Source organism: Muntiacus reevesi, chromosome 3 (genome assembly GCF_963930625.1).
Source record: "Muntiacus reevesi chromosome 3, mMunRee1.1, whole genome shotgun sequence".
Lineage (NCBI taxonomy): Eukaryota > Metazoa > Chordata > Mammalia > Artiodactyla > Cervidae > Muntiacus > Muntiacus reevesi.
In genome coordinates this window covers 223,846,761-223,867,889 of record NC_089251.1, presented here as the reverse complement: position 1 = coordinate 223,867,889, position 21,129 = coordinate 223,846,761, and the positions used below count along the sequence as shown (strand labels likewise).

Sequence of the window (21,129 nt, the reverse complement as noted above, 5' to 3'; positions counted from 1 at the left end):
TTTTATAAAGGGAGTGATAACAACAGTAAATACAGTGGAGTTAAAACAAACATGCTAACTTCACATCAAGTTGGTAATATTGCAACACTTCAATTACTTTACCCTTAATCAGTCATTGTTGTAAAACAGCCTTCATCAACCAACTCTGGTAAAAGATTGCAATTCTTTTCTTAGGATAGAATTCTTATGCAAAATTTAGTCAGAGTGCGACCATCTTCAGTATTGGGTTCCAACTGAGTATTCTCTTTTTAGAGTGCCTTGCTCCCTTGATGGTTTTTTGGAGTCCTTTCAATTCTTGTGGAGATCAGACAGAATACAGGCAACAAAAGCAAGCTGGTTCATCATACAGAATTTTCATTCAATCGTGTCAGAATTCGAGTTTTAAGTTTTTTTAGTCCCTAAAGATGTTTAACTATTTTATAAAGTTGTGACTTCTAAAACAGGGGTGGCAAATAAAATTAACTTCATATGCCAATTCTCATCAACTGGTGGTGGCTGCTTACAGAACTGTGCTGAAAAGGATGCCGAGCTCTAGCTGGGCTGCATGAGAAAATGCCAATGATTCTATCAGAGGCACAGGACAAGGAGTGGTACTGTTCACATTATATATTGACCATCCCAACTCTGAGACCTACAGCCTATCAGCAAGTATACTCGGATTCATTTGCAATCGGAGGTATATTTACGTGAATGGATAATTACACATTTAAGATAAATATTGGGGGACTTCCTTGGTGGCTCAAAGGGTAAAGCATCTGCCTACAATGAGGGAGACCCAGGTTCAATCCCTGGGTTGGGAAGAACCCCTGGAGAAGGAAATGGCAACCCACTCCAGTACTCTTGCCTGGAAAATCTCATGGAAAATCCCAGGAGTGTGGTAGGCTACAGTCCATGGAGTCACAAAGAGTCAGACACGACTGAGCGACTTCACTTCACTTCAAGATAAATATACTTCTACCTGCTGGGTACTATACAGGTTGAATCATAACGTAACAATTTCTGAGACAGTGGTTTTCAACCTGGATAAACAGAAGTCTTGATAGGTTACAATTAAGAAGTAAAAGAATGCAGTGAACATATATATTTTTTCTTGGGAGGTGTGGGCTTTTTGTTTCTGGAATGGTAGAGATTCTTTGAAAGAGTGATTTCTGGACAATACATGAAAATTAAGAGAAACAATCATATAAGAGAACGGCAGTAGATAAATTCAACTGAAATCATTTTTTTGTTAAAGAAAGTTTTAAAGTTCATAACCAAGAAAATAACACACGAAAATGTTTGGGGCAGTAAGCATGGCATTCAGTGAGAACAGAGTTGTCTCTATTAACATCACTAACATCATTACAGGACTGACTGTGTCCTCTTCGGTAATAAAACCACCAAATTGTGTCTTTTCTTGTTTATTTATATAGCCACCTATAGTTCAATGATAAGAAATATAGACACTGGCATTTTTATATTCAACAGAATTTAGAAAGGAGATGATGTTTAGAAAGGATTTCTTCCCTACTGGGGAAAAATAGTTACAGTTTTAAAAATAATAGGAATACTAAACAAATAAAAGTCATGCTGCTGTTATGTGGCAGTAGGGAAATAAAGTATTACAAGAGTTGGGAAATATAAATGCTGGGCACCCAACAAGTGCTTTCCTGTATATCAAACAGACTTTTTGAAAGAGATAAGTTATATGTTTATGCACGTAAAACAAAGAGAGGTGAAAACTACTGAGTCTTAATCCTTAATTATTTAAATCCTAACCTTTTAATATAGTTTAAAATTAAAAAATTGAAATAAATGCTATGTCAGAAGCTGGTAAAAGAGTAGAAATTAATCCAATCAAGTATATAGTTTTAAAAGGAGATGAGATATACCTTATATACCTATACTAATTTAATTAAATATTTATCTTTAACTTCATTAATGAAACTAGAATGTATAGAATATGACAAGGGACCTAGATCAAGATTCTGCTTCTAAGGTGAAAAGACAGCTTTCAGAATGGGAGAAAATAATAGCAAATGAAGCAATGGACAAAGGATTAATCTCAAAAATATACAAGCAACTCCTGCAGCTCAATTCCAGAAAAAAAAAGACCCAATCAAAAAGTGGGCCAAAGAACTAAACAGACATTTCTCCAAAGAAGACATACAGACGGCTAACAAACACTTGAAAAGATGCTCAACATCACTCATTATCAGAGAAATGCAAATCAAAACCACAGTGAGGTACCACTTCACGCCAGTCAGGATGACTGCTATCCAAAAGTCTACAAGCAATAAATGCTGGAGAGGGTGTGGAGAAAAGGGAACCCTCTTACACTGTTGGTGGGAATGCAAACTAGTACAGCCACTATGGAGAACAGTGTGGAGATTCCTCAAAAAAAACTGGAAATAGAACTGCCATATGACCCAGCAATACCACTGCTGGGCATACACACTGAGGAAACCAGATCTGAAAGAGACACGTGCACCCCAGTGTTCATCGCAGCACTGTTTATAATAGCCAGGACATGGAAGCAACCTAGATGCCCATCAGCAGATGAATGGATAAGAAAGCTGCAGTACGTATACACAATGGAATATTACTCAGCTATTAAAAAGAATACATTTGAATCAGTTCTAATGAGGTGGATGAAACTGGAGCCTATTATACAGAGTGAAGTAAGCCAGAAAGAAAAATACCAATACAGTATACTAATACATATATATGGAATTTAGAAAGACTAACGATAACCCTGTATGCAAGACAGCAAAAGAAACACAGATGTATTGAACAGTCTTTTGGACTCTGAGGAAGAGGGCAAGGGCAGGATGATATGGGAGAATGGCATTGAAACATGTAAATTATCATATGTGAAACGAATCGCCAGTCCAGGTTTGATGCATGAGACAGGGCGCTTGGGGCTGGTGCACTGGGATGACCCAGAGAGGTGGGATGGGGAGGGAGGTGGAAGGGGGATTCAGGATGTGGAACACATGTACACCCATGGCAGATTCATGTCAATGTATGGCAAAACCAATACAATATTGTAAAGTAAAAAAAAAGAAAAAAGATTCTGCTTCAGTCATTAAAAAGGCAACAAGGCAGACTCTGTAGGCAGGGCTGAAACTGCTATGATGTGGCGTGAGAGCAGCAGTAGATATGAGTACATGCAAATACATGTGCAAGGTATGGTGCAAAAATGAAAACATACTTACATCAAGGTGGCAGGAAAATGGTAAATTTTAAATAGCTTATTACTATTAAATGTTTCTAAATTGTTGCAATACCTTTTAATTTAAAAAATGTAGCTTGTTAAAAGAAAAAGAAAAATTCACTAAAATATTTTTTTCTTACATACCTTAGTGGAGCAATTTTTCTGATCATTCCTGTTAAAGTTTAAAGGTTAGTTTAAAGGTAACAGGGTTACTGAAGAGGAGCTCTCTGCTAATAATTGCCATATTTGTCTCTCCCTGCCCTCTTTACAGAGTTCTAGAAGTGACCTGTATGGTATCACAACTGCTTCTCTTTGATCTAAAGCTATCAATAATTTGGCCCCAATTCACTTATGCAGGTTTAATTTTCCACTTGTGTCACATTAGTCTCCACCTCATTCCTAAACTATTCCATAGTCATTCTGGACAAGAATTTTATTTTCCTTATATGTCTAAATCCTACTATTTCCCAGGGCTGGTTCAAATCTGAGTTCTACAATGAAGCTTTCTGATCACTGCAGGTTACACTCCTCATCCCTATTTTGTAACTATGCAGAGCAATGTTACTTATCTTTCACAAACAAATGCTTTGGTGTTTAGCCATATTTTATCCAGAATTACTATTCAAGTGTTAACTGTAATATTTTGGAGAGTTCATATTCTAGCCCTTTCGAAGAAAAGTTCCTCAGTCTCAAAGTATAATTCCACAAATTACATATGAAGAATAAAGGGAAAATGTACCTCAGTAATGGACATAACTTTAACCAAGCAATCAAACTTGATGTCATCAATATGGGATAAACTGCCATTATGTGCTTCCTAATGAAGACATAATACCACCTATGCAGTATTCCTACCAAACTGTGTTTAACTTGAATAAAAATATAAGGAAGCAATCAGGCAAATCCAAATTGAGGAACATCTATAAAACTGGCCTAGACTCTTAAAAAATATCAGTGTCATGAAAGATTTAAAAAGACTGGGGAATCAGTGTAGATTAAGGAAATAAAACAACTAATCACATCATTGCATCATCTTTTGCATTCTACATTAAAAAAAGAGATTGGGCTGACAAAAGCTATAAGAATGTTATTAGGACAACTGGAGAAACCTGAATATAGATTGCATATTAGATAATACTATTATATCAGTTTTAAATTTCCTGAATGTGATAATTAGACTGTGGTTTTATGTAAGAGAACATCCATGTGTGTTGAAATACTTATGGGTGAACTGTCACAATATCCGTAGCTCCTGAAACAAAATATTAATTGGTAAGTCTAGGGTAATTCAATGAATTGTTTATGTAATTTTTCTGAAGCTTTGAAATTTTTAAAAACTGAAAGCATGTGTGCATGCATGTGTTGGGTGGAGGTGGAAAAAGTTACTGACAAGGTGATTTCTGTTAGTAGGTATTCAATATACAGCTATTAAATGACTCAAAGAATAATACTGCTAGTTCTTGACAACATTGCTAGCTGCATTTGTGGACTGATACTGTATATTCCAATTCAGCCCTAGGAAAAAGGCTACATTTGTTTCCTAAAAACCAATGATACTTTCCCTTTTGTTAGCTCAGCTCTATGTACCTTCACAGTATTTGTAGGTGCTATTCAGTGTTTATTCTGCTGAATTTTGGGAGACAACTTCATGGGAATTTTTCAGAACCAATTATCAATTGTAGTGAAAAGATAAACCATACATAATTTTAAATGCATTGTGTATGGTTGAAAAGTGGACTCGGAAAATGCTCGGCAAAGTGGTTTCTAGTGACTCCTTCTCCAGGAGAGAAGTGGGGGAGGAAAATCCTAAACCCTTCACCATATTACATACTTGTTCCTCCTCCGGGACTGGTGAGCACCAGAGAAGGGTGTGGGGTTTCCATGCTTTTATGAAGTGTGGCCACTGCAATGATTTTTCTTTTATGTATGCATAGCTTTGTGACATCTTCATCTGCTTTAACATCTTCTGCAGTTCTTTGTTTCACAGCAGCTCCAGGATCAAAATTAAACACCTGGAAAAAGCACAGCCTTTGTTTAAAATATGTCTGTAAAAATATTAAGTAAAAAGATCCCCTTGTTAAAAAAAAGAAGTTCTGCATAGATTAACCCATATATCTGAAGAAAACTTTCTCAAGTTTCTCAATTTAAGACAAGCAACTTTATATATAATGTAATAAATACCTTCTGCTGAACTTACAGTTTTCAGTGGCAGGGAAAATAATGAAAATTATTCTAATTCTATGACAGCCAAGATAAATACATGGAAAAAAGTATAGTATCTGATAATGTTCCCAATTTTAGATTCTTCCTGCTGTTAAATAATACAAAAAACATATAAAATACAGCTAAAACCCCTAAAATCTGACACTGCTACATAATAATTTTTCCTTTGGCTTTATTTAATTGGTATATTAATATTACCTTTTTACTGATATAAAAAAATCTAATACTCTATTTAAAAATACTTATTGTATATATACATATAAGCTGTTTCAAGTGCTTTTTCTTGAAAGAGGTGACACAAATAAAAAAGAAAAATTTGTCTATTGATCTTTAGTTCTAAGATTAGCACTATTGCAGGTATTCAGGAATAATGACCTGCGTCTATAGTGTATATTTATAATCATTTAAAATGATTTTGCTTTTTACCTTGCAAAAGAGTAAAGCAGTTTCACTTTTGGCTAGAAAGGTTCAGCTTTGTGATTTTAGAAATATTTGTGGCAGATTTATCAACACCAGTGCTAAAAATAACATTGCGGACTGAGCAGTAAGGAAAGAAAATACTGCACTATTAAGAGTGAGCATGGGTATAGCTCTAAGAAAAAGGTGCAAAAGAGGTTGTTTTTTTTTGCAAAAGAGATTTTGATGAAATATTTAATATGAATATAGGTCTGTCACCTTTGAAAATGACTCTTGGACTTGAACTATTTTCCACAATTTTTAAGCATTCCAAAATGCATGCAAAAGGTATCTAACTTAAGACTTTAAAATGCATATATGATTGGAGAAGTAATATAAAAATGAAATGCCAAATGAGAAAAGCAAATATATGAAACACCTAAAAAATAAAAAATTGCTGGTACATCTATTGCGAAATGGTTACCTTGGGAAGAATAAGAGGACATTCCAAGCCACACTTGCATGTTCCGTCAGTAAGCAGGTATGTTTTAACCTGCTCCAAGCAAGATAACAAAGACCCACTGGGACTGTAAAAATAGTTTAAAAAAACATCAGGAAATAATTCTGACTACACATATTACATGAAAAAAGGCATAATTTATAGTCTCACTGTCCTTCACAGGATAATATTTTCCTACTAAGGAAAAGCATTTTCTTTGTCAATATTATGTTAGCTACTAAATTATAGCCTTTAACACTATCGCTCTTTCTTTTGAACCAAAATATTTCTCAGAAAAATACAGTCTTTCATAGAAAAACAAAAGTATTTTGACAACCGAGAGCAGAGAAAGGATGAGAAAAATGATTTCTTAAAAAAGAGCAGGTAAGAAAGGAACAAGAAAACTGCATAAAAGTAATCATTATCATTTTGAACCAGAAGATCTATTTTGAAAGCTGTTTGGAGAAAAACTGAAATTTAGGAATGTGTTGGAGGTCAAACCAGAAAGTCACTAAGTCTATGAAAGTTTGGGCTAACAAGTTCTTCCCTTTAACCTTGCAGCTCTAGGATCAAGTTGTCCCTCTGTAAAAACAAGTCTCTCTTGTTTTCCCCTCATTGATGTGTTCCTTTAAAGACAGATCAGCGTGGCCAAGCTCAAATTCTAGTGAAGAGCCAAGGTGGACTGATAAGGATGTGGAACTCGAAGAAATAGAGTTTTAGGTGGCAGAAAAGTGCCTTGCAGGCCTTCCAGCTGGTGACTGGGTAATGCTTTCAATGTTACTACTCTTTGGGTGACAGAAGTCAGTATTACATGATTACTGATCAAATTTAAATCTATACAATAGGTACTAATTCAGATGACAGGTTAAGTCTTTAATGTTTATTTACAATGAGGATTAGTTTAAAATGGGCAATTTTTATCTTATAACTTTCATTATTAATGTATTGATCTCACAACTTGCATACACATTATGGTTTGAAAATTATTATATACTTTTCATTCAAGAGTATCTTTTATTTATGACTATTTACCAAAACTTTCACTTAATGCCTTCTGATAAAATTTTTCCAGAAACAACACTCTCCATGTTGTAAACAGAGCATTATACTACTTGTTGTCGTTGTTCAGTCACCTAGTTTTGTCTGACTCTTTGTGACCCCATGGACTGCAGCAAGCCAGGCCTCCCTGTCCCTCACCATCTCCTAGAGTTTGCCCAAGTTCATGTTCATTGCATCAGTGATGACGTCCAGCCATCTCATCCTCTGACACCCTCTTCTTCTTCCTTCAATCTTTCCCAGCATCAGGCACTTTTCCAAAGAGTAGTCTGTTCTCATCAGATGACTAAAATACTGGAGCCTCAGCATCAGTATCAGTCCTTCCAGTGAATATTCAGGGTTGATCTCCCTTAAGACTGACAGGTTTGATCCCCTTGCTGTCCAAGAGACTTTCAGGAGCCTTCTCAAGCAACACAGTTCGAAGGCATCAATTTTTTGGCATTCTGCCTTCTTTGTAGTCCAGCTCTCACAACCGTATGTGACCACTGGGAAAACGATAGCCTTGACTATACAGATATTTGTCTGCAGAGTAACGTTTCTGCTTTTCAGCACACTGTCTAAGTCTGTCATCACTCTGCTGCCAAGAAGCAATCAATCAACTTCTGATTTCATGGCCGCAGTCACCGTTTGCAGTGATTTTGGAGCCCAACTGTTACTACTTCTGCCATTCCTCCTTCTATTTGCCATGAAGTAACGTGAAAGAGGAGAAGCGGACGACAGAGGATGAGATGGCTGGATGGCATCACCGACTCAATAGGCATGAGTTTGAGCAAACTCCGGGAGTTTGTGATGGACAGGGAGGCCTGGCATGCTGTGATTCATGGGGTCGCAAAGAGTCAGACACGACTGAGCGACTGAACTGAGCTGAACTGAAAGTGAAAGAGGAGAGTGAAAAATTTGGTTTAAAGCTTAACATTCAGAAAACTAAGATCATGGCATCTGGTCCCATCACTTCATGGGAAATAAATGGGGAAACAGTGGGAACAGTGTCAGACTTTATTTTTTTGGGCTCCAGAATCACTGCAGTTGATGATTGCAGCCATGAAATTAAAAGACATTTACTCCTTGGAAGGAAAGTTATGACCAACCTAGATAGCATGTTAAAAAGCAGAGACATTACTTTGCCAACAAAGGTCCGTCTAGTCAAGGCTATGGTTTTTCCAGTAGTCATGTATGGATGTGAGAGTTGGACTGTGAAGAAAGCTGAGTGCCGAAAAATTGATGCTTTTGAACTGTGGTGTTGGAGAAGACTCTTGAAAGTCCGTTGGACTGCAAGGAGATCCAACCAGTCTATCCTAAAGGAGATCAGTCCTGGGTGTTCATTGAAGGACTGATGCTGAAGCTGAAACTCCAGTTCTTTGGCCACCTCATGCGAAGAGTTGACTCTGGAAAAGACCCTGATGCTGGGAGGGATTGGGGGCAAGAGGAGAAGGGGACAACAGAGGATGAGGTGGCTGGATGGTATCACTGACTTGATGGACATGAGTTTGAGTAAACTCCAGGAGTTGGTGATGGACAGGGAGGCCTGGCGTGCTGCGATTCATGGGGTCGCAGAGAGTCAGACACGACTGAGCAACTGAACTGAACTGAACTGAATGGCAGCAGATGCCATAATCTTAGTTCTTTTTTAGTCTTTAGTCTTAAGCTGGCTCTTTCACTCTCCTCCTTCACCCTCATCAAGAGGTTCTTTAGTTTTTCTTTGCTTTCTGCCATTAGAGTTGTATCATTGGCATATATGAGGTTGCTGATATTTCTACTGCCTATTTTGATTCTGGCTTGTGAGTCATCCAGCCTGGCATTCCTCATCATGTGCTCAGCATATAGGTTAAACAAACAGGGTGACTGCAGACAGCCCTGTCCTACTCCTTTCTCGATCTTGAACCAATCAGTTGTTCCATACAAGGTTCTAACTGTTGCTTCTTGACCTGTATACAGGTTTCTCAGGAGACAGGTAAGATGGTCTAGTATTCCCATCTCTCTAAGAGCTTTTCACAATTGTCATGATCCACACAGTCAAAGGCTTTAGCGTAGCCAATGAAACAGAGATAGAGATTTTTCTGAAATTCCCTTGCTTTCTCTATAATCCAATGAAGTTTGGCAATTTGATCTCTAGTTCTTCTTTCTTTTCTAAACCCAGCTTGGACATCTGGAAGTTCTTGGTTCGCTGGAGCTGAGCTTGCGAGATTTTAAGCACGACCTTACTAGCAATGGGAGATAAGTGCGATTGTCTGATGGTTAGCACATTCTTTGGTACTACTTTTCTTGGGAACTGGGATGAGGATCAACCTTTTCCAGTCAATCTTTTACACTGCTTTTTACAGACCTTTTACACTACTAGGTGTAGACTATTCTGCTTCTACAAAAATACAGGTAGTAGTTTGGTGTCCATAAATACACCTGCTTTAGAATGCAATTCATATTTTATTTATGGACAACCATGTAAATGACTTAGGCATGTAGAAAAATCACAATTAAAATCCTCAACTTTGTTAACTCGTTTTTCTGGGCTAACACTTTTTTCCAGATGATATGCAAAGAATAAGAATTCCCATATTACAGACTGGAGTTCCACCCAATGGGAGGGCCAGCAAGGTGTTTTTGGAGGTCTGGTAGCTTTGATAAAACAAAATCACTAGCTATCATATGAAGCATTCAAGAATATTGTGAAAAGAAACTGTCTCATGTGTTATGGTTAAAGAAAGTCTATGAATGAATCCTAAAGGATTTAATTGTAAATTAAACTTGAATACAAGAATTCCTGAATTCTATAATATTAGAGTACTCCAGACACTTTAGAAACACTTCCTCTCAATCAGTCAGTTGGGTTCTTTCCTTCAGTTGCAGCTCTTTAATTAACTTTTGGGAGTAATAATTAACATAAAAATAGTTAGAAGTCTTATGGCATAGATAAAGCTTAGAAGATTGGAAGCAGGTGGGAAATTTAATGTGCAGTCTCAATGCCACCCTGAGGCAGGAGCAGCTGGAAACTAACCTAAAAATTATAAGCAAACTACACATTGCAAAGGAAGCTATAGAAGGAGGGCTAGCATCTTATATATGTTCAAGTGGTAATTTAACCACTTACACATACACATGAATCAAACCTATGCTGGGTTGAATTTATCTGAAGGTGTTTTAGCTTATCTGGCAAAGTTAGTTTCGAAAATAATCCCTAGTGTGCAGATTTGGGTTGGGAGAATTCAAACTCACACTAACAGTAAAGTCTACTCAGACTTGGGATGTCACAAGCAAGATAACTGACAGATTTCCAGACTTAATTTGCCTTGACTCTCAGCAACCTAAAAAGCTGATTTATCTTTCATAGGGAGAAAGAAGAAACAAAACAAAAACAGAACAAATAAATTGAAATTATCAAGATTTTTGGAGCTAACTGCTCTTAGTTGTAAATATATAATATTTGATCCTTACAGACTACAACAACTGTAAATAGGAACACAACACCAGTATCTTGCTACATTACACTGATATAGTATTTCTGGAAGTTTGGTAACAGGATTGGCAATAGAAATACTTTGGGAAAGTTATCCCATGTGTCCTTATCCATCTAATCTTTAATGGGGTGAGCTCCACATTCCCTGATTTCTTATCCCTTCACGTCAATTAATATAGAGCACCTCCTAAATATTACAAAAATTAAAAAAGACGTTCAAAAGAATTTCGGTTGGTCATTAAGTTTACCTCAAACAAATTAAGGTTTACCAAACAAACAAATTAAGTTTACCAAGTTTACCAAACAAACAAATCCAGGACAGGATCTGAACTGACTTCTGACATGTTATAGTATGAAATTGTTTGGGTATGTATCATGGGAAATTCCTTATTTATATAAATACAGCTTTGCACAAACAAGAATTCCATTGAAGCTGAGATACAAATAAAAGTAATACTGATGAACTGAAAGCAACATAATTAATCTAATGATGAAATGTGATATCTTTTAAAAAGTTCTCTTCATCATAGCTCTTTTAAAAATTACATCACAGAGAAAGATTTATGGTATCCTACTAACATATTTACCAATAAACTACAGAGTAAGGAACTTAGGTGCCGATTATTTAATAAAAAGACTAAAAGTTCTTGCCAACAGTTATTTCATTCAACTTGTTCAACATAACAAAGGCCATCAAAATTTAAAAGAACAGGTATTTACATGTAATCTGTATGATTTTTACTTGTGAGATGACTCCATCATGACTTTTTCTTTTTTATTATTATATGCAGGGAATAGATTAAAAACTGCACAGAAAAAACAGGTAAATTATTTTTAGTTAATATCAGGCATTAAGAAACTGGTAATTGAAACTGCCTATAGAGAAAAACACAACCTTACATCAGAGTAGCCAGCAGAAGCACTATGAAGGACAATAATATTGTCAGGAGACATCTGGTCTATTTTCAGTATTTTACATTCTCCTGCGAATGTGGTAATGACGCTCATGGGTTTCTTTTAGAAATCTTCATCTTTTTCTTTATCCTTGTTAGAGAGATAAGCAGGGCGACACTTTATATAAACACAAGTAATACATAAAAATCCTCTCTTGTAACCTAAGGCAGGTTTTATATTGCAAAATAATTTAAATAAAAATACTTAATATTTCCAGCATGAAGATCATTTATTCTAATTGATTTGAGGTGCTACCAGTCACAACATTTTACGTTCTCAGAGGAACAGGCTGTACCTTCTTTATTTGGTGGCTGCAAACTTGGAGATAATGCAGGCAATAGGAAGGGCTCACCTGACGTAAAGCACTCCATTTTGATCCACACGACGCTGCCAACCCACAGGAACTTGTATAGCTGGAAGACCTCCATCCTTGTCCCCTCCGTCACACTCCTTGCCTCCATTCATTTTCTGTGTCTGCTTAGGACTCCCCAAAGATATCAGCAATAAGATGATGTCCTTGTATTACAGGGCATCGTGGCCTTCAAAAATGGCCAACGCAGCACAGTTTTCCCCAGACTGTACAAAATGCATTGGGAAGCTTCGGCTCAGTTTGGAACCAAGTCCTTGAAATCTGCCATTGTAGAAAAAATCAGTTTCCCATTATAATCTACATTAAATAACCAATATTTAATTCCTAAGGATGGTCTACATGGGTAAAAACAAGTGCTTCTGACAAAAGAAAATCATATTCAGTAATGCTGGTACCTATCTGAAGTGGGAGAGGGGAGGAGTGTAAGTTTTTAGTTCAACATTTTGTCTTGAACCTTCATGGTGGACTAAAAGAACCCCTATTGTTTAGAAACTGGTCTCATTTTTACAGTGTGAGTCAGTTAATATTTCCAGGTACTACCCGCCTTTATAGGCCACATTCTTTAAAGTTTCTCTTCATCTTCCACTCTGAATCCAAGATGTTGCAGGTTGGTTCATCTGATGTTTTCATGTCTTCAAAATTCCAATAAGGTAGCCTGAAACACATATAAATATGTAAACACTATATTTAATAGTGAAAAACTGAGAAGCTGCATACTTTTAAAAATGTAATAAACTGGTAAGTGTAGCAAGCCATTTTGATGTCCTCTGCTGTCAAAATCATATGCCAAAGTCATCTTTCTTCTTCCAGCTTGATCTACTTACTCCAGATAAACCAGTTTGTTGGCTCTTCAACACATGTAACTTTCTAATTACTAGAGACAGACTCATAACCATGGCATTATACATATATACAACCTCCTTCTGACAATAAAAACATATATATCACCTCTCGTGACCTAACAACTAGAAAGCTCTGTGTTAATACAATCACTTTTGATTACTCTTTAATTCTACAAACCCCTATGATTTACTTTTCTAATTACTATAGTACCTAAACAAGAGGGTTTCTTTTTTTTTAGAAAAGAAAATTAAAAGAAATAAACACACAGTGCATTCCCAAGTACGAGAAGACTTTCCCCCACTGTTCTTGGCTATAAGAGTGGGAATCGCTTTACTTAAGATTTACAAATTCCCTTCTACTATGGAGTGTTCTCTTCATTCCTTTTCTGTGTCACAATATGCTGTTTGGGGAGAAGACACATTGGCCTGAAACAGCAGCAGTCCGTGCTAAGGTAGAATGCTACAAGAGGTCATCTTAATGGAAATGGTGAATAAACAAAGATGGCAAGTAAATTTTTAAAAAGATTTGGTACTTAATTCTGGCAAAGAATGTGATACCACAGTTGCTAGCATTGCTGTGGCAAACAAGACTTTCTATAATCAATTTAATACAGTGTGTGATTACCTTGTGGAACTCATGAAAGTACACTAAAGGATGAATGAAAAAAACTGTTCCAGAGTTATATGAGTGGGACTTGTAGTTTGTTGATAAAAATTTCTGGTGACAGCATCATCCATGGTTAAAAATGCTGAATCTTAAACAACTTAACTGAAAGTAAAGGTAATATGCTCTCAAAAACTGTGTTAAATGACTTAAGATTCATATCACAGTATTAAGACTGTTTAAATTTTAAATAAAAAATAATATTTCAGTTTTATATATGCATGTATGACTCAGTCAACAAATTAAATAAATTAAACAGTGTTAACAGACATAAAACTACTCAAGTTCCAAACCTTTCTTCAGATTTTTTCATTGGGAAAGTAGGAGAATGCTTTATAATAAAAAGCATTATGTATTCTGGCATATGCCTTATTTGCTGCCTTGGCTGTGAGGCAGATTAAAGGTGTTGTAATGAAGCTTATTGGATTTCCCTGGTGGCTCAGACGGTAAGAGCATCTGCCTACAATGCGGGAGACCTGGGTTTGATCCCTGGGTTGGGAAGATCCCCTGGAGAAGGAAATGGCAACCCACTCCAGTACTCTTGCCTGGAAAATCTCATGGACAGAGGCTACAATCCATGGGGTTGCAAAGAGTCAGACACGACTGAGCCACTTCACTTTCAATGAAGCATATACTAATTTAGCTGAAAGTCAGGAACCTCAGGGATGTGAGTGGGAAACATTGGCAAGCAGTGGGAAAAGTAGCAAAAATTTATTGGGAAAAATGTGGAGTATAAAGGAAAGTGCCAAGTAGTGCATTCTCAGTGGTGACTCCAGGTGCTAATTACATTGCTAGGCCCACTCCACTGGGTCTATGCCTCTTACAGAAATGACCTGCTTGCAGGCATAGCACCTTATTTCTGTCTCCCATTCATTGCACCTTTAACCATGATCCCTGTTGATCATCTATGTGTTTATTCATGCTTCATTCCACAGTTAGTGAGCAGTTATTATGTACGAGGCCTATGCTGTGTGCTGGAGTCCAAAGGTGGTGTGTGTGCTTAGTCATTTAGCCGTGTCTGACTCTTTGTAACCTCAGGCTCCTCTATCCATGGGATTCTCCAGGCAAGAATACTAGAGTGGGCTGCCGTTTCCTCCTCCAGGGGATCTTCCCAACCCAGGGATTGAACCCTCATCTCCTGAGGCTCCTGATTCTTCACTACTGAGCCACCTGGGAAGTTCCACAAAGGTGGTAAGACACCACTTTATCCAAAGCCCAGGGCAATGTCTGGCACTAAAGAGCTGCTGAGGAAAAAAAAAAAAAAGCTACTGAGCGGGGAAGAACAGAAAAGAAAGAGGGAGGGAGGGGGGTCAGGAAAGGATAGAGAAAGCAAGGAAGGGAAGAAAAGTCCCTGTTCTCAGGAAGTTTCCTGCCTAGTAGGAGCTCCTGGTGCTAGTGAAAGATGGGAAAGAACTCTGCTTCATTCTGAACTCCCAGCCTGATCAAACAGCAACAGACACTGATGAGTAAATATGATTTTATACAGTCTTTTTTTCACGCTCATTTTATTACCTTACTTTTTCCTAAAGAAAAGTCTTTCGTGGCCTGTGGTCTTTAGATTGGACTAGCTCTCATTTCCCTTACTTTCAAGCTTTCTGATTATTTGATGCCAATTTCTATTTCTTTTTGGTTTGCTTGTTCTTGCGTGTGACTCCAACTTTCCTGAGATGGACTGGCACACGCCCTTAAGTAATTTGTGGATCTGCCAGATAATGACATCAGACTGATTTCTGCCAAATATCTTCCTCATATTTCAGTAATCAAAACTACAAAGATCTGATGACTGGGTTTTAGACCTGCAGTTTTGAAAGCATGGTCCTGGGACCACCATCATTACTGTTAACAGCTGGGATCCTGTTACAAATGCAGAATCACAGAATTGACCCCTGAAATCACTGAATCAGAAACACTGGAGGGTAATCTTTTAAAACAAACAAACAAACAAGCCCTGTAGGTGATTCAACAGCATGCTCAAGTTTGAGACCCACTGACTCAGACTTCTGTACCACCTTCCCTTCCCAGGATAGGACCCGGTTTTACATTTCCACAGCTGGCCCACTTCTTCCTTTTGTTCCTGGGAGGGTCATCCTTTTTTTTGGCTGATACTTCGGCATTTTAGAGGCAGCTTAATTGTAAGGGCCTTAGGAACTCCTCACAGAGCTGAGGTCCAGCGACTATTATCATTTGTTTATCTTCTCTAAGTGGGACTGATTTCCTCAACATTTATTTTATAAATTTGGAAAATTCAGAGATGTTCGCGATGAAAATTAAAATTAAAATTGAACTCTAATCTCATCACTGAATAATAACCACTGCAAGCATGGATGACTTTCAATCATTGTTTTAAAAAGTTTTAAAGGCACACATTAAAAAGAGTCTAATAAACAATGAGTTACCACTCCAAATTTACAATGCATTTTGTCACTTTGCTTATTTAAAAAAAAAAAAAACACTTAGAAAATATTACAGATGAAGTTCAATTCTATGCCTCACTCCCATCCAATTTCTCTTTTTAGTCCTGTTTCCCTCCCCTTCCGGCCTAAAGAAAACGAACACTCTTATTCTGGTCTGTTCTGTAGAGAGTCCCCTGGACTGCAAGGAGATCAAACCAGTCAATCATAAAGGAAATCAACCCTGAATATTCATTGGAAGGACTGATGTTGAAGCTGAAGCTCCAATACTTTGGCCGCTTGATGCAAAGAGCTGACTTATTGGACAAGACCCTGATGCTGGGAAAGACTGAGGATAGAAGGAGAAGGGGACGACAGAGGATGAGATGGTTGGATGGCATCACTGACTCAATGGACATGAGTTTGAGTAAACTCCAGGAGTCAGTGATGGACAGGGAAGCCTGGTGTGCTGCAGTCCATGGGGTCTCAGAGTCGGACACGATTCAGCGACTGAACAGCAGCAATCAATCCTTCCAGGCTGTTTTTATGTGTTTATTCTCTATGTATATAGGTAAACAATATTTGGCTTTGTTATATGTATTTTAAAGTTTTTACATAAATAGTTATACATATATATTCTTCAACTTGCTTTTTAAAATTCAACATTGTTTTGAGTGCTATCTCTGTTAACATATACAGATCTATCTCTTCTGCACATATATAGATCCAATTTGTTCATTTTAAATATTTGAATAGTATTTTATCATATAAATGTACAAATATTCATCTATTGGAATATCAATCATATTAATATTGGGTCTGTACATTTAAACTTTGGAGACACTGCCAAATTGCTCTTGAAAAAACTAAGCTAATACCAATTTTTTTCTATGTATAATAGTGCCTTCTTTAAATACTGAATTATTACCACTTTGCACTTTATTTTCAACTTAAGCATTTTACTATGGCATTCAATATTTACTTCCCTTTTGTGGAAATCGATTTTTCTCCTAAATTTTCACAGTTACAAATAAATCTGAGATAAATATCTCTGTACATAAATTATTGCCATTTTGATAGTTCACTGAGAAGGCCATGCATCTCAAACTTTTGAAAACCCATGTATGTCCTCTTTTGCTAAATATTATAGTCTATTCTATTTGCCTCTGAGATTCTGATAACTTTATCTTCTATATAGACCAATTATTCAAGACTCATTCAAGTTTTATTTTTATACTTTTATGATTAAAAACAACAGTTTATCCTTTTTTTCAAATTTAACATAAAAACTACATATCCATAACATTTTCCTTTTACCTCTCCTGAAGATTTCATTATGACTTACCCTGTTTACATGGCTTGGTTTAAGCCCAAAAGACACAGATTAAAACAAAAATGTACGGAAACATGAAAGTCACTTTTATCTCACTAACACTGAGGATCAGGGATAGATCTTACACACAGTACATTATTTGAATTGATGTCACAACCATTTCTGGAAGAAATAAAAATAAAATTCAAAAAGTAGGGTATGTGTATGTATATGTGTTCTGAGGAGAATATCTGCCACCATTCTACCAACATTTTCATTTTCCATCCTCCTTTCAATATGCAAATAAGTCTATGAGAGTTGGCTTTTGTTGAACTGAATTTTAGTGACCTGATTTAATTCTTTGCATTGGCTTCATTCAGAATTCAAATTAAACGTCAGCTCCTCAAAGAGACACTGTAAATCCTAAGCATTCTCCCACAAATTGTTAATTCACTGATACCTCTTATTAACTGATTTTTTTTTTCATCATTTATTTGTTTGTTAATCTTTCCCCACAGGAATGTAAACTAACTCCTCACATCAGGGACCTTGTTTCTCTAGGTTCTTCCAATAGTTCCATTTCCTGATTAAAGCAGGTTTAGTGCCTGGCCTACAGGAGGTGCTTAAATACTTGATGAAGACTATGTAGATTCCAATTAGCCAACATAATTTTATGTCCTGATTTTTACCATGTAGACTTCTAAGGTTTTAGCAACACAGGCATCTAAAATGAAAGAGAAGCTTTAAAAAGAAGTCAATAGAAGCTAGTTACTATGCACCTTGACAAAAAACACAAAGGATTTTTTTTTTGCTCTAGCTTTATCCCTAATGATCTCACAATCTCTGAGTAATAATTTTTGTGTAGAAAAAGTATTATAGGGCTTCTAAGAAAAATAATATGCTAACTTTTTATTTTATTTGTAAAGCATATCAGAATTTTGTTTAAATAGCTTATATACATACTTCAATTGGATTAATAAAGGAACCACTAAAATGAACCAAACCATAAAAAAATGAAACCTATATTTCAACATGATGCTAAGGCAATAGATGGCTTTTTCTCTCTCCGCTTTACTGACATTCTTGTGAACCTAAGAATAAACTCACTGTGTTATGTAGTGTTAAGTGTATATTTTAAAAGTTATACCTAAAATACCAAGAAGACTAGATATCAGAGAATATGACATCATGAAAATAAGTAGCTACTTTTCATAAATTTCTCTGAATAACAACAAATATCATATATTTTTCTGAATAATGTCACAAACTTGACCAATGGTGAAAACAATGAATTGATTTTTAAGTCATGTGATACTATGAGTAAATTCTATTAAAATGAGTAAATTCTATTAAAATCACATTAATCACACATTAATCTTGTGCTCAGTGGCATTACTTGGATACACAGTAGGATAGAATGAATACTGAATGAACTACTGATTTATCAAAATGAGACTATGTAAATTAGATAAAATACCAATATTTAACATAAGTATAAATTATCACATACTTTATATACAATGATTATAAAGTTAACTCATGAAATATGCAAAGTTTAGAAGTCTTCTCCAGTAAATCAACCAAACTTCAATAATTAAAAAAAGGAAGTCTTTTCCATTCTGACATTTGCAAGGATTAACACCTCATGTTCAACACTTGAGAAAAAAGGCTCACATGAAACCTACCTCTCTACCTAAATTCTGAAACAATATGTACATGCTACAACAGATACGATTGGATTAAGAAATAACATGAGCATTAGCAATTTGAAGCATAATGTCTGAGTAGCTACAACATTATTATTATTTGATTGGGTAATAAATGGATATACTCATCTTCTTTCCATTAGTTAAATTATGCTTGTTAGGGTAACCCTAAATGATATTTGCCCCTTTCAGTTATCTTTCACCCTCATATCAATTTACACAGTTCCTTTATAGCACTTAGCCAGCCCTCCCATCCAACCTTGCCACCTGTTTCACCTTTCACCTATTTGTTTAAGCTATGCATTTTTATTTATGAGAACGCTCATTTTACAGTTATATCTTCTTTCATTTTTAAAAAATCTTTCAATAAATTAGCTTCATTTTAACTCTGGTTGTTATTTTCATTTGGTTCTTATCTTCACTGTGTAGCTACCTCTTCCAAAACAGACCTCTCAGATACATCTTTTGTAAGAGGTCTAATGCTTCTGCCAGGCGCCACTTACTCACCCCAAACTACCCCAGTGCACTTTACATCTGTTTTACAAAATTTATCAGGATATCATAAGCAGATCTTTCCTGCCCTGATCGTTAAAACTCTCTGGTATCAAACATCCTTGCCCTTTCAGTGTAGAATAGTGTTAATGTTCAAAAACTGTGTATGAGGATGACATCAGTCCTCAGAGGCAAGATAACAAGCAAACTGAACTCTGCCCATCAATGGTCAGGAGGATAACTTATACAGGCCACTTCATGCTACCAACGTTCAGCAACTTACACATTCCAGGCACACAGAAGCCTTTAGAAGACTAAACGCTAAATGTAGCAGGCTGTAATTGGCCACAAAGATCTTGTAGTTCCTTCCATTAGGAAATGAGATTTATTACTCTACCCTTTGGATCTGGGCTGGCCTTCTGACTTGCTTTGATCAGTAGAATGTGATATAGCTCAAGGGATGGGCCTAAGCCTCAAGAGGCCTTGTATCTTCTACTCTTGCTTCTTGGAATGCCACTGTCACACAAAGAACTGGAACTGGCCCTTTGAGGATAAGAGACCATGTGGAGAGAGAGAAATCCAGCTGGTCCGTCTGAAGCCCCAGACACACACATGAGACCTGCCAGCACCATGTGGAACAGGGATGAGCTGTTTCATGGAGCGTAGCCTAGTCTTCCAACCCACTGAATCAGCAGTATTATTTCAAACAGCCAAACACTATACTGGAAGTGATCTGAAAGTCTAAAATAGGGTTTTATTTAAATTAACTACAGTATTGAGATGCTATGTAGCTCTATCTTTTCTTAGGTTTTGTTGAGGATAGTTATTTCGGTTTATTTTTGTTTTTATTTTTTAAACTTTTTTGCCACACTGTGCATCATGTGGAATATTAGTTCTCTCACCAGGGATTGCACCTGTGCCGCCTGCCTTGGGAGCTTGTAGTCTTAATCTCTGGACTGCAGGGAAGTCCTGTGGCTCCACCTTTCTGACCTTGGGTAGGTTTTTAAAATGTTCTTCCCTTTTAAAATGGAGATTTTATAGAACTGTTCTGTTTTGGGGATACAATAAGCTAAAAGTCTTAAACCAGTACCTAGGACATAATAAATATCTACATTATTATTTATGTGTGTGTATGCTAAGTTGCTTCAGTCATATCTGACTCCTTGCAACCCCATGGACTGTAGCCCACCAGGCTCCTCTGTCCATGGAATTTTCCAGGCAAGAATACTGTAGTGGGTTGCCATTTCCTTCTCCAGGGGATCTTCCCAAACCAGAGATGGAACCCAGGTCTCCCTCATTGTAGGCAGATTCTCTACTGTCTGAGCCACCAGGAAAGTCTACTAGTATTATGCTGTTACTTCTCTATGTGGGGAGAAAGGAGAGTCAGAAAGAACACATTAACCAGAATGGCCTACACAGTACAAACAAAAACTAAGGCTATCCCTTTGACTGGTTCTAAAAATGCCTCAGCCTGTCACTCTTACTTTTCTGCTTGAAGTGCCATCTCTCACCACCACACTCATGTTCTTCATTAAACCAACTTCTGTTCATCTCAGTTTAAACGTCACTTCCTCAGAG

At 36.7% G+C, this 21,129-nt stretch overlaps 1 protein-coding gene across 11 annotated transcripts in view; it reads right to left on the bottom strand.

The window, feature by feature from the left end:
* MBD5 (methyl-CpG binding domain protein 5) overlaps nt 1-21,129 on the bottom strand; it is a 447,078-nt gene that overhangs the window by 47,725 nt on the left and 378,224 nt on the right. For 7 of the 11 annotated variants that reach the window (XR_010662489.1, XM_065931498.1, XM_065931500.1 and 4 more), the window contains 3 exons: nt 12,128-12,800; nt 6,300-6,402; nt 5,028-5,208 (listed from right to left, as the gene is read on the bottom strand). Coding sequence is in view for 10 of the 11 variants with exons in the window: in XM_065931498.1 (XP_065787570.1) it covers nt 5,028-5,208; nt 6,300-6,402; nt 12,128-12,240 (397 nt within the window). In the remaining variant the exon portion in view is untranslated. Of the gene's footprint in view, nt 1-5,027; nt 5,209-6,299; nt 6,403-11,721; nt 11,866-12,127; nt 12,827-21,129 lie in introns of those variants that run through there. The other 4 variants (XM_065931502.1, XM_065931497.1, XM_065931504.1 and 1 more) reach the window with 3 other exon arrangements.